The sequence below is a fragment of the Anolis carolinensis genome, chromosome X (assembly GCF_035594765.1).
Source record: "Anolis carolinensis isolate JA03-04 chromosome X, rAnoCar3.1.pri, whole genome shotgun sequence".
Classification (NCBI taxonomy): domain Eukaryota; kingdom Metazoa; phylum Chordata; class Lepidosauria; order Squamata; family Dactyloidae; genus Anolis; species Anolis carolinensis.
This window is the reverse complement of record NC_085847.1, coordinates 280,786-296,119: the sequence shown is the minus strand read 5'-3', so window position 1 is coordinate 296,119 and position 15,334 is coordinate 280,786. Positions and strand designations below refer to the sequence as shown.

At 33.7% G+C, this 15,334-nt stretch overlaps 1 protein-coding gene across 1 annotated transcript in view; it reads right to left on the bottom strand.

Annotated features, from left to right (window-relative positions):
* Positions 1-13,330, bottom strand: part of sart3 (spliceosome associated factor 3, U4/U6 recycling protein) — a 32,875-nt gene extending 19,545 nt beyond the window's left edge. Inside the window, exons 1-7 of the mRNA XM_008123460.3 lie at positions 13,136-13,330; positions 8,544-8,670; positions 5,921-6,025; positions 5,645-5,829; positions 3,104-3,209; positions 2,888-3,012; positions 1,238-1,393 (exon numbers count right to left, since the gene is read on the bottom strand). Coding sequence (XP_008121667.2) covers positions 1,238-1,393; positions 2,888-3,012; positions 3,104-3,209; positions 5,645-5,829; positions 5,921-6,025; positions 8,544-8,670; positions 13,136-13,288 — 957 coding nt within the window. The 5' untranslated portion in view covers positions 13,289-13,330. The remainder of the gene's footprint in view (positions 1-1,237; positions 1,394-2,887; positions 3,013-3,103; positions 3,210-5,644; positions 5,830-5,920; positions 6,026-8,543; positions 8,671-13,135) is intronic.
* Positions 13,331-15,334: the final 2,004 nt, after the last annotated feature.

Genomic DNA, 15,334 nt, shown 5'->3' with positions numbered 1-15,334 from the left:
GCTAATATATATATAAAAATGTAATGCGGCATTTTACTATGGAGTAAACAACAAAACCACTGAAACACAAAAGACAGAGTCACCCAAAATATGTCTTTCAATTAAAAAAAAACCCGAGAAAAATAGTCCAAATTACAGAGGATGAGGAAGAGCCGTTCTCCCCCTAACTGCCAGTTAGAAAGGTAGGCTCCGCTGCCTTTAGCCCCCCACTGCCACATGTCCATCAGAACAGTATTTTACACATGGATTAAATGCTAAGCCATTTCCATCCAACACGTTTCACCCTCCAAGTCACTCAATCTATATACAGTAGAGTCTCACTTATCCAAGCTATACGGGCCGGTAGAAACTTGGATAAGCGAATATCTTGGATAATAAGGAGGGATTAAGGAAAAGCCTATTAAACATCAAATTAGGTTATGATTTTACAAATTAAGCACCAAAACATCATGTTAGACAACAAATTTGACAGAAAAAGTAGTTCAATAGGCAGTAATGTTAAGTTGTAATTTGGTAATTACTGTATTTACGAATTTAGCATCAAAGTATCACGATATATTGAAAACATTGAAAATGGCTTGGATAATCCAGAGGCTTGGATAAACGAGGCTTGGATAAGTGAGACTCTACTGTATATATAAATGTAATGTTTGTTTTACAATGGAGTAAACAACAAAACCACTGAACCAAATCACACCAAATTTTGCCACAAAAGACAGCCCTCCAAAATATCTTTCAATCAAAAAAACCTAGAAAAACAGTCCAAATTACAGAGGATGAGGAAGAGCCTTTTTCCCCCTTACTGCCAGTTAGAAAGGTAGGCTCCGCTGCCTTTAGCCCCCCACTGTCACATGTCCATCAGAACAGTATTTTACACATGGATTAAATGCTAAACCATTTCCATCCAACACGCTTCACCTTCCAAGTCACTAAATCTAAATATATAAAAATGTAATTTTTACTATGGAGTAAACAACAAAACCACTGAACCAAATCACACCAAATTTGGCCACAAAAGACACAGTCATCCAAGGTATGTCTTTCAATAAAAAACCCGAGAAAAATAGTCCAAATTACAGAGGATGAGGAAGAGCCGTTCTCCCCCTAACTGCCAGTCAGAAAGGTAGGCTCTGCTGCCTTTAGCCCCCCCCCCCCCCCCCAATCCAAATCACTCAATATGGTATTTCTGAATCCACAGCAGAGGGGAAACATGATGTCAAAGCTACCCAGACCTTACCAGATACTGAGTGTAGCGAGCCCACAGGTCCGGCACAAGACAATTCTCGGCCAGGGCCCGTTCGTATATGAGCTGGATGCGAGCCGGATCCCCAACCTTGGTTTCAAAGTCGATATAAGCCTGGTATTCGGCCAGCTTGGGTGCCTCCGCTGTGAGCTAGAAGCAAAGCAGGAAGAAAAACGTGGTGAGACAAAGAGAACATCTTTTCCACACTATGCAGAACACGAGCTTGGACTACAGACCAGTTACGGAAGACACCCCCGAGCGACCAATTAGGACTTCTCTAGGGTGAATTGTGGTGAAAGCTACCCATATTTCGTTACGTAACAGTCACCACCAAATAATAGTCTCACTCCCATTTTTGGGATGGAAAATGAGTATTGTTGTGTTCCTTGCATAATAGTCGCAGAGCCATTTGGGTTGGGAGGAAGGAGGAATCTTCCCTCCTCCTTTCTCGGAGGCAAGGCACTTGTTTATTATTATTATTATTACTTAAAAAACCCAGAAATCAGAGAATTAGTCTGATTTTTTCATCACGTAATAGTCGCACCCTTTGTAGGTATACAAAAGGATACAGTGTGACTATTCTGCGATGAAATACGGCATATTATTATTATTACTAAAAAAACAGAAACCAGAGAATTAGTCTGATTTTTTCATCACGTAATAGTCGCATCCTTTGTAGGTATAAAAAAGGATACAGTGTGACTATTCTGCGATGAAATATGGCATATTATTATTATTACTAAAAAAAACAGAAATCAGAGAATTAGTCTGATTTTTTCATCACGTAATAGTCGCACACTTTGTACGTATACAAAAGGATACAGTGTGACTATTCTGCGATGAAATACGACATATTTTTATTATTACTAAAAAAACAGAAACCAGAGAATTAGGCTGATTTTTTATCACATATTATTCGCACCCCCTTTGTCATTATACAAAAGGATAGTGTGACTATTTTGCGATGAAATATGGCATATTATTATTATTACTATTAAAAAACCAGAAACTAGAGAATTAGGCTGATTTTTTATCACATATTAGTCACACCCTTTGTAGGTATACACAAGGATACAGTGTGACTGTTCTGCGATGAAATATGGCATATTATTATTACTATAAAAAACCAGAAACCAGAGAATTAGGTCAATTTTTTCATCACGTAATAGTCGCATCTTCCTTTGTCAGTACAGTGTGACTATTCGGCATATTATTATTATTACTATAAAAAAAACCCAGAAACCAGAGAATTAGGCTGATTTTTTTCATCACGTAATAGTTGCATCTTCCTTTGTCAGTAAGGGATACAGTGCGACTATTCTGCAATGAAATATGGCATATTATTATTATTACTAAAAAACCAGAAACCAGAGAATTAGGTTGATTTTTTCATCACGTAATAGTCGCATCTTCCTTTGTCAGTACAGTGTGACTATTCGGCATATTATTATTATTACTATAAAAAAAAACAGAAACCAAAGAATTAGGCCGATTTTTTTCATCACGTAATAGTCGCATCTTCCTTTGTCAGTAAAGGATACAGTGCGACTATTCTGCGATGAAATATGGCATTTGAAAAGAAAACAACCTACTTTTGGACCACAAATTGGTGGAGAATCAAGGTATCTCCATATGATAACTCACCAGGGCCTCTTCGTAGGGCTTGTACTTCTCCATCTGCTGCAAGGCCTTCTGGTAGTTTTTGACCACTGCTTCTGGGACGGGTTCCTCAGACCACTCCTCGTACTCGGTAAAGGTGGTTTCCATATCTGGGCGTGGAGAGGAAAGGCAGTTTTAGATGGTCAGATCAGTGGGAGCACACCCTTCGACCAACAGCCACAAATGGCCACCCATTCTTACCCATTAAAGGGATTCCCAACTGGCGCCGGAAGAGTGTGTGGATCTTCTCAAGCTGTGCGGTGAGGGCCGGCTGCTTCTCAGAGGACAACACCCCACCGGCAGGAGGCTACAGAAATAACAACATTGTAATGTAATACTGCTGGTATATTGTATGTAATATTAATAATGTTGTATATTGTATTTATTTATTAACGACATTTCTATCCCGCCCTTCCCACCCTGAAAGGGGACTCAGAGTGGCTTACAAGTTATATATACATACAATATATTATACTAGCTGTGCCCGGCCACGCGTTGCTGTGGTGAAGAATGGTGGTATATATTACAGTAGAATCTCACTTATCCAACATTTGCTTATCCAATGTTCTGGATTATCCAATGCAATCTGCCTTTTAGTAGTTTTGTAGTCAGTGTTTTAAATTCATTGTGATATGTTGTAATACAGTAATTACTACATAGCATTACTGTGCATGGAACTACTTCTTCTGTCAAATTTGTTGTATAACATCATGTTTTGGTGCTTAATTTGAATAATCATTACCTAATTTGAGGTTTAATCGTCTTTTCCTAAATCCCTTCTTATTATCCAAAGTTCTGCTGTCCTGTTTATGTTGGATAAGTGAGACTCTACTGTATATTGATAATCTTATATTATCTGCTTAGAACTGGATTATATGAGGCCCCTTCTTCACAGTTGTATAAAATGCACACTGAAGTGGATTATATGGCAGTGTGGAGTCAAAATAATCGAATTCAAAGAATATAAGATTATAAATGGGTTATATAGCTGTGTGGAAGGGCCTTGAGTCTACACTGCCATATAATCCAGTGCAAATCTGATAACCTGTATTTTATAGATGATAATGCACAAATATCTATAATAATACAGAAAAATAATGTATTTGTATACACTCTTGTACCAATCCCAAGAAATGTAATACAATTCAGGTTTCTACAACTCTATATTAAAGCAATTCGTTGTGTAATGGCGTTGCGAAGCAAACAAAGAATTCCTTTGAATATAGAAACTGTTATCTTGGACACTGAATATTTTTACTACATTTGACATTGGCCCAAGATTCTACGCAACTCCAGGAATAATATGGACTTGGTTGTCTCTTTTTGTCTGTTATTTACTTTTGATATAGTATACTTTGTGAGAGTATGGCATGGATATTGTACCTTTGTTTATGAAATCCTGAAAGCAATTTTGTTATCTATATATATAAAAGAGTGATGGAATCGCGGCACCGAGCAAAACAACAAAACTAAAGGCCATCCAACCTCAAAATTTGACAGTACAACCCATCATCCACACCTCTAGGTTGATACAACAAAAAATCCCGTCAAGAACCTCCACGGGGCCTTAAAAACCCACCCGTCCATCTGGCTGGGCCTCTGTCTCTCTTCCAGGGATTGGAAAAAGGAGCCGCCTGCCTGTACTCTCAGGCAACAAATATAATACCTAAAATTACTGTGGTGTAATAATACAAAACAATAGAATCTCTAAAATCAGGACATTACATAAAGAAAACACTCTGAAAATGGGAATACCAGACACGAAACAACCAGGGCCAGCTAACACCTCCCAACAAAGGATTCCCCTAGGCAGGAAGCAAACAGGCTTGCAAACAGCAAGGCTATTCACTGCTATTCAACCTAACCAAGGAACATTTCCCCTTGATAGTACACCCTCAGGGTTTCAAGCCATGAGGCTACTCTGTCTCATTCAGCCTGCCCAAGAAAGGATGCCCCTATGTAGAAAGCAGTCAGTCTTTGAAACACCGAGGCTATTCAGTGCAATTCAAATTGGCTAAAAAACCATTTTCCTACAACGCAACTACCCAGCCTTCCAAGCAGCAAACCTATTCCATTCTATTCCAGCTCACCAAACAAGGATTCACGTAAACAAAAAACACCCAGATTTTAACGTTGCAAGGCTATTCACTGCTATTCCACCTGGTCAACAAATGATTCCCATCAGCCACAGCAACGTGCAAAGTGGTGGTGGTATTGGTTAAAAATAGTTGTGTAATTTTTTAAAGTTGTGTAATTTTTATTTGACGTTATTTGCATTTTTTTTATTAATTGTATTGTAAGTTATATTTTTATTTATTATATTTTATTATTTTCTTGTATAATTTTTAGTTATTTTCTGTTATTATAGTATTTTATTGTATTAATTTTAGGGTTTTTTATTATTTTTTATTGGGTTGCTAGGAGACCAAGTTGGAGGAGCTTAGCCTCCTAACTGGCAGCAATTGGATAAAAGCAATTATTCCTCTCTCTCAAATTAGGACTTTATTTTTCTTTTAGTTTTGTTGTATCAACCTAGAGGCGTGGATGATGGGTTGTGTTGTCAAATTTCGAGGTTGGGGGGCCTGTAATTTTGTTGTTTTGTGGGTCGCCGTGATGCCATCACTCTTTTATATATATAGATAGTGTACTATACGACTATACTGCAATATTATTAGTAATATTACATGTAATATACACATACAATTATAATAGTGTATTATTATTATTACATTATTATTCTACCTGCAAGGTGCTCAAGATGGCATTCTCAAACTCCCGGAAGGCCTCCCAGATAGCACTCCCTTTGGTCACGTGGAGGCCGACGGCCGTGAGTGCCCTCTCAAAGACGGAGCGGACCTTCTCGATGCCTCCCTCCTGGCCGATGCCGCCAATGGAGTACTGGGCAAACTCCAGCCAGACTTCGGGACCTAAAATGAAGCAGCGACAGCTTTTATGGAGTCTAGATTGACCAAAACACCATCTTGATAGACCTTCAAAGAAGGGTTGAAAACGGCTTACAGATGTAGTCCTTCACTGCTCTCTCAAAGAGCTCATAGATCTTCTCCCGCTCGGAGTTTTCGGAAGCCACGCGGATCTCGTCCTTCAGCCAGTCGAGCCAGAGCTCTGGAAAACACAAGAGTTTGATTACTGAGAATGACAGCATGACCAGAAACTATGAGGGCTGAATGAAAAGTAATGCCTCCACCTTCGTAATTCCTCAACAGATGGCAGTACTGGTATGCGGCTTGTACTGGTAGACTCTCCTCTACAGTTATTTTATTATTGTTGTCATGATCTCCAATCTTTGACATCTCCGGTCGGCTGACAAAGAACAGATGCCAGCCATACAACCTCAATTACCCTCTGGTATGTGAGAGCCCCTATATAAATGGGCCAAAGAGAAGGTTCTGGTATTCTGTACAAATTGTCGGGTTCTCTTCTCCCAGTTGTGCCGTGGGTCAGTCTTCCACCAGAAAAAGCACCAAGACACACATTGGTAGATTCCAACAGGTTTTATTGTAATAATAACAATAAATAATAATAATAATAATAATTTAATAATAATAATTATTATTATTATAATGTTGCCATCCCAGGTGACAGTCGCATTGAAAAACTCAGCTGCTCTCAGGACCTCAAGATTGAACTTCAAAGACTCTGGCAGAAACCAGTGCAGGTGGTCCCGGTGGTGATGGGCACACTGGGTGCCGTGCCAAAAGATCTCAGCCGGCATTTGGAAACAACAGACATTGACAAAATTATGATCTGCCAACTGCAAAAGGCCACCCGACTGGGATCTGCACACATCATCAGAAAATACATCACACAGTCCTAGACACTTGGGAAGTGTTCGACTTGTGATTTTGTGATACGAAATCCAGTATATCTATCTTGTTTGCTGTGTCATAATATTATAATAATAATAATAATAATAATAATAATAATAATAATAATAATAATAATAAAAATAATAATACATCACACAATCCTAGACACTTGAGAAGTGTTTGACTTGTGATTTTGTGATACGAAATCCAGCATATAGATCTCGTTTGCTGTGTCATAAAATAATAATAATAATAATAATAATAATAATACATCACACAATCCTAGACACTTGGGAAGTGTTCGACTTGTGATTTTGTGATACGAAATCCAGCATATCTATCTTGTTTGCTGTGTCATACTAAAATAATAATAATAATAATAATAATAATAATAATAATAGATTGCAAAAGGTCACCCTCCGCATCGTCCAAAAATACATCACACAGTCCTGGACACTTGGGAAGTGTTCGACTTGTGATTTTGTGATGCGAAATCCAGCATATCTGTCTTGTTTGCTGTGTCATACAATAATAATAATAATAATAATAATAATAATAATAATAGATTGCAAAAGGTCACCCTCTGCATCATCTGAAAATACATCACACAGTCCTAGACACTTGGGAAGTGTTTGACTTGTGATTTTGTGATACAAAATACAGCATATCTATCTTGTTTGCTGTGTCATAATAAAATAATAATAATAATAATAATAATAATAATAATAGATCGCAAAAGGTCACCCTCTGCATCATCTGAAAATACATCACACAGTCCTAGACACTTGGGAAGTGTTTGACTTGTGATTTTGTGATACAAAGTCCAGCATATCTATCTTGTTTGCTGTGTCATAATAAAATAATAATAATAATAATAACTCTGGCTCACGAATGGGACCATGAAGAAGGAGACAGAAGGCCTGATCCTTGCAGCCCAGGAGCAAGCCATCAGAACAAATGCAATTAAGGCCAAGATTGAAAAATCAGCTGATGACCCAAAATGCAGACTGTGCAAGGAAACCGACGAAACCATTGATCATATCCTCAGCTGCTGTAAGAAAATCGCACAGACAGACTACAAACAGAGGCACAACTATGTGGCCCAAATGATTCATTGGAACTTATGCCTCAAGTCCCACCTCCCAGCAGCAATGATCTGGTGGGATCGCAAACCTGCAAAAGTATTGGAAAATGAGCACGCAAAGAGACTGTGGGACTTCCGAATCCAGACTGACAAAGTTCTGGAACACAACACACCAGACATCACAGTTGTGGAAAAGAACAAGGTTTGGATCATTGATGTCGCCATCCCAGGTGACAGTCGCATAGATGAAAAACAACAGGAAAAACTCAGCCGCTATCAGGACCTCAAGATTGAACTTCAAAGACTCTGGCAGAAACCAGTGCAGGTGGTCCCGGTGGTGATCGGCACACTGGGTGCCATGCCAAAAGATCTCAGCCAGCATTTGGAAACAATAGACATTGACAAAATTACGATCTGCCAACTGCAAAAGGCCACCCTACTGGGATCTGCACACATCATCCGAAAATACATCACAGAGTCCTAGACACTTGGGAAGTGTTCGACTTGTGGTTTTGTGATACGAAATCCAGCATATCTATCTTGTTTGCTGTGTCATAATAATAAAATAATAATAATAATAATAATAATAATAATAATAATAATAATAATAATAATAATAATAATAATTTTGTGTGATTGATGTGGGGCTGGCTTGTTGCAATGTTTTCGACTGGGAAACTGGATCATACGGCAGTGTCGATGGAGACACAGATTTCGTTCCAAAGCCTACCTTCGGTGAGAGGGAAAAGTTCGTTCATCTTTTGGCGGGCCCTGCGGAGACGCACCAGCTCCCCTTCCTGGTGCAACAGCTTGATCAGATCCAAGTGGCAATTGTAGTCAAAGGCATTGATCGAAAGCTGGAAAATGAGGAGAGCAAAAGAGGGTTGGACTCGTTTTTTGCATTGATCCAAGTCTAAAGCGCCATCAAATCTAATGCGCGCCTCACATTACAAAGCCTGTAGCAATTTGGAGTTGCTAAAGCATAATTAGCATTATTAATTCTTCTTATTCTATGTATTTATATATAATAATTACTAATATATTTATTTATACCCTGTTTATATTATTCATAATATATATATAATGTCGAAGGTTTTCATGGCCGGAATCACAGGGTTGTTGTGTGTTTTCCGGGCTGTATGGCCATGTTCAGAAGCATTCTCTCCTGACGTTTCGCCCACATCTATGGCAGGCATCCTCAGAGGTTGTGAGGAAAACACGCAGCTACCCTATATATATATATACATAATCTTTATTTGTATCCCACTTTTCTCCCCAAAGGGGACCCAAAGTGGCTCACAACATTTTAAAAACCATTCATATAACAGTAAAACCAACTAAAATATAAAATATTTTAAAAAATTAAATTCATTTAACAGATACAGTTGTTTCGGTAACATTTATATAGTATTATTTATATTATTTATATATATTATCATACTGCTGATATTTATAATATATATATCATTTATAGTGCAGCAGGTTAAACCGCTGAGCTTGCTGACAAAAGGTTGGCACTTCGAATCCAGGGAGCGGAGTGAGCTCCCACTGTTAGCCCCAGCTTCTGACAACCTAGCAGTTTGAAAACATGCAAATGTTAGTAGATCAATAGGTACTGCTTTGGCGGGAAGGTAACAGCGATCCATACAGTCATGCCAGTGGCCACATGACCTAGGAGGTGTCTATGGACAACACTGGCTCTTGGGCTTAGAAGTGGAGATGAGTGCCAAGAGTTGGACACAACTAGACTTAATGTCAGGGGAAACTTTTACCTTTACCTTATACATATTATTTATATATATATGTATGTATATTATTATATTATATTTATATATAATATATAGTTTATTATTTATGTATATTATTTATATTATTTACATATATCATATCGCTATTACAATAATATGATATGAATGTATGTGTTATATTATTTATATTTATACTATACATATCATTTTCATATATTATTACAGTAGAGTCTCACTTATCCAACATTCGCTTGCCCAACGTTCTGGATTATCCAACGCATTTTTGTAGTCAATGTTTTCAATATATCATGATATTTTGGTGCTAAATTGGTAAATACAGTAAATACTACATAGCATTACTGAGTATTGAACTACTTTTTCTGTCAAATGTGTTGTATAACATGATGTTTTGGTGCTTCATTTGTAAAATCATAACCTAATTTGATGTTTAATAAGCTTTTCCTTAATCCCTCCTTTATATCCAACATTTTCGCTTATCCAATGTTCTGCCGGCCCATTTATATTGGATAAGTGAGACTCTACTGTATATACAATATATTATATTATTAGCATAGCACAATATTATGATATTATATAGTACTATGTTGTTGCTGGGGGAGGGGCCCTCAACTAATGGCAAGTCTTGATAGTGTAAATTAATTTGGTGGTGTGATTATTATTATTATTATTATTATTATTATTATTATTATTATTAACTACATTTCTATGCCGCTTTTCTCACCCCTGGGGGGACTCAAAGCGGTTTACAACATAATAAATGGCAGAATTCAATGCCTCACATATGTATAAAAATATACCACATATCTAAATATATACCTGTGAAATAATAATAATAATTATTATTATTACAGCATTTCTACCAGAGTGTCCAGAGTGGGAGAAATAACTCTTGTCTGCTTGAGGCAAGTGTGAATGTTGCCACTGGCCAGCTTGATTAGCATGGAATAGCCTTGCAGCTTCAAAGCCTGGCTGCTTCCTGCTTGTCTGTTTTCTCCACAGGGATATATATACACAGTAGACTCTACTGTATTAGGTTTTTAATGCAGGGTCTTTAATGTAATTTTAATTTAAATGGATTTTTAAACATGATGTAAACTGTTTTGATGTATGTGTTTTACATTGTAAGCCGCCCTGAGTCCCCTGATGGGTGAGAAGGGCGGGGTAGAAATGATGTAATAATAAATAAATAGTGTAAATTAATTTGGTGGTGTAAATATACTGTATATCTGTGCAATAATAATAATAATCTATTATTATTATCATCACATTAAAGTAACAATTTTAAATTGTACTTTAATGTGATATTATTATTAATATTCCAATAATAATAGTGTTATTATTGGAATAATATTATTAATAAACTATTATTATTATCACCACATTTTAAATTGTGATAATAATAAAAATAACAAAATTGTAAAGATTTTAAATTGTACTTTAATGTGATATTAGTATTATTAATAATAATATTCCATAATGATAATAGTATTGCTATTGGAATATTATGAATAATCTATTATTATTATCACATTAAAGTAAAGATTTTAAATTGTACTTTAATGTGATATTATTATTAATATTCCAATAATAATAATAGTGTTATTATTGGAATAATATTACTAATAAACTATTATTATAAATCGCCTAGAGCATCTTGGACAGAGGGCGATTAATAATTAAATGATGATGATGATTATTATTATTATCACATTTTAATTGTGATAATAATAAAAATAACAAAATTGTAAAGATTTTAAATTGTACTTTAATGTGATATTAGTATTATTAATAATAATATTCCATAATGATAATAGTATTATTATTGGAATATTATGAATAATCTATTATTATTATTATCATATTAAAGTAAAGATTTTAAATTGTACTTTAATGTCATATTATTATTAATATTCCAATAATAACAGTGTTATTATTGGAATAATATTATTAATAAACTATTATTATTATAATCACATTTTAAATTGTGATAATAATAAAAATAACAAAATTGTAAAGATTTTAAATTGTACTTTAATGTGATATTAGTATTATTAATAATAATATTCCATAATGATAACAGTATTGTTATTGGAATATTATGAATAATCTATTATTATTATCACATTAAAGTAACAATTTTAAATTGTAATTTAATGTGATATTATTAATATTCCAGTAATAATAATAATAGTGTTATTATTGGAATAATATTATTAATAAACTATTATTATCATCACATTTTAAATTGTGATAATAAAAATAACAAAATTGTCAAGATTTTAAATTGTACTTTAATGTGATATTAGTATTATTAATAATAATATTCCATAATGATAATAGTATTATTATTGGAATATTATAATCTATTATTATTATCATCACATTAAACTAAAGATTTTAAATTGTTCTTTAATGTGATATTATTATTATTATTATTACAGCATTTCTACCAGGGTGTCCAGAGTGGGAGAAATAACTTGTCTGCTTGAGGCAAGTGTCAATATTGCCACTGGCCAGCTTGATTAGCATGGAATAGCCTTGCAGCTTCAAAGCCTGGCTGCTTCCTGCTTGTCTGTTTTCTCCACAGGGATATATATATACTAGCTGTGCCCGGCCACGCATTGCTGTGGCAAAGTGGTGGTGGTATTGGTTAAAAATTGTTGTGTAATTTTTATTTGACGTTATTTGCAATTTTTTATTAATTTTATTGTAAGTTATATTTTAATTTATTATATTTTTTTATTTTCTTGCATTATTTTTAGTTATTTTCTGTTATTATAGTATTTTATTGTATTAATTTTTAGTGTTTTTTATTATTTTTTATTGGGTTGCTCGGAGACCAAGTGGGAGGAGCTTAGCCTTCTAACTGGCGGCAATTGGATAAAAGCAATTATTCCTCTCTCTCTAATTAGGACTTTATTTTTCTTTTCTTTTTGTTGTATCAACCTAGAGGCGTGGGTGATGGGTTGTGTTGTCAAATTTCGAGGTTGGGGGGCCTGTAGTTTTGTTGTTTTGTGGGTCGCCGTGATGCCATCACTCTTTTATATATATAGATATACAGTAGAGTCTCACTTATCCAACATAAACGGGCCGGCAGAATGTTGGATAAGCGAATATGTTGGATAATAAGGAGGCATTAAGGTAAAGCCTATTAAACATCAAATTAGGTTATGATTTTACAAATGAAGCACCAAAACATCATGTTAGACAACAAATTTGGCAGAAAAAGTAGTTCAATGCGCAGTAATGCTATGTAGTAATTACTGTATTTACGAATTTAGCACCAAAATATCACGATATATTGAAAACACTGGCTACAAAAATGCGTTGGATAATCCAGAACGTTGGATAAGTGAGACTCTACTTTATATATATAAACCCCACTTGCCTAGTTAACAACAGATCTCACAACCTCTGAGGATGTTTGCCATAGATGGGGCGAAACGTCAGGAGAGAATGCTTCTGAAACTCACTGTAACCCAAGGCCATGCTTCCTGAGGGGGCGTGGCCTCCCGCGCGAAGCCCCGCCCCTCGCCTCCCTCAGGGTTCTCACCTGCTCCTCCAAGCGCTGGATTTCGGCCTCGTTCTCCTTCTCCTCCTCTTCTTCCCCGTCGCCCCCGGACGAGTCTTCGGACTCGAGCTCCTCGTCTCCTTCCGAGCCTCCCGCGGCCCATTCCGCCGCCTCAGCTCCGCCGCCGTCCGCCATCTTGGTCCGTCGTCGCTCTCGCGCGCCAAGAATCCGGGGCTGTCTAAGCCACTGCCTGACCGGAAACGCCGCCACTGTTTTGGTCGCCTGCGGGGTCCTTAAAGAAGGTCAAGCAGGCTGGGGCGGCCATTAAGAGTGTGGCCGGGTCCTTGTCCTGCAATGGCAACCTATGCCTGATGAGCCTTGAAAGAGTAATAATAAAAAAGATCCCAATATTATTATTCAAATAATAATAATAAGAATTCTTCCAGCTCTCAGCAACCTTTGTTCATCTTTGCATATTGTGGATTTTACATCTGATTTTAATGTGATATTATTAATAATAATATTCCAATAATAATAATAATGCTATTATTGGAATAATATTATTAATAACCTATTATTATCATCATCATCATCATCACATAAAAGTAAAGATTTTAAATGGTACTTTAATGTGATATTATTAATATTCCAATAAAAATAGTGTTATTGTTATTGGAAGAATATTATTAATAATCTATTATTATTATTATTATTATCACATTAAAGTAAAGATTTTAAATTGTATTTTAATGTGATATTATTAATATTCCAATAAAAATAGTGTTATTATTATTGGAAGAATATTATTAATAATCTATTATTTTTATTATTATTATTATTATCACATTAAAGTAAAGATTTTAAATTGTATTTTAATGTGATATTATTAATATTCCAATAAAAATAGTGTTATTATTATTGGAAGAATATTATTAATAATCTATTATTTTTATTATTATTATTATTATCACATTAAAGTAAAGATTTTAAATTGTATTTTAATGTGATATTATTAATATTCCAATAAAAATAGTGTTATTATTATTGGAAGAATATTATTAATAATCTATTATTTTTATTATTATTATTATTATCACATTAAAGTAAAGATTTTAAATTGTATTTTAATGTGATATTATTAATAATATTCCAATTTTAAATAGTACTTTAATGTGATATTATTAATATTCCAATAATAATAGTGTTATTATTATTGGAATAATAATAATCATTATTGGAATAATAATTATTCCAATAATAATAACACTATTATTATTGGAATAATAATAATCATCTGTTATTATTATTATCACATTAAAGTAAAGATTTTAAATTGTACTTTAATGTGATATTATTCATAATAATTTTAAATTGTATTTTAATGTGATATTATTCATAATAATATTCCAATTTTAAATCGTACTTTAATGTGATATTATTAATATTCCAATAATAATGGTGTTATTATTATTGGAATAATATTACTGTATTAATAATCTATTATTATTATCACATTAAAGTAAAGATTTTAAATTGTATTTTTATGTGGTATTATTAATAAATATTCCAATAATAATAGTGTTATTATTATTGGAATAATATTATTAATAATCTATTATTATTATCACACTAAAGTAAAGATTTTAAATTGTACTTTAATGTGATATTATTAATATTCCAATAATAATAGTGTTATTATTATTATTGGAATAATATTATTAATAATCTATTATTATTATTATCACATTAAAGTAAAGATTTTAAATTGTATTTTAATGTGATATTATTAATAATATTCCAATTTTAAATTGTACTTTAATGTGATATTATTTATATTCCAATAATAATATAGTGTTATTATTATTGGAATAATATTAATAATAATCTATTACTATTGTCACATTAAAGTAAAGATTTTAAATTATATTTTCATGTGATATTATTAATATTATTCCAATAATAACAATAGTAATGATAATAGTATTATTATTGGAATAATATTATTAATAGTCTATTATTATTATTATCACATTAAAGATTTTAAATTGTACTTTAATGTGATATTATTAATAATAATGTGCCAATAATAATAGCAGCATTATTGGAATATTATTCATAATAATAATCAATTATTATTATTTATATTATCACATTAAAGATTTTAAATTGTATTTTAATGTGATATTAGTATTAATAATAATAATCCAATAATAATAGTATTATTATTGGAATAATATTATT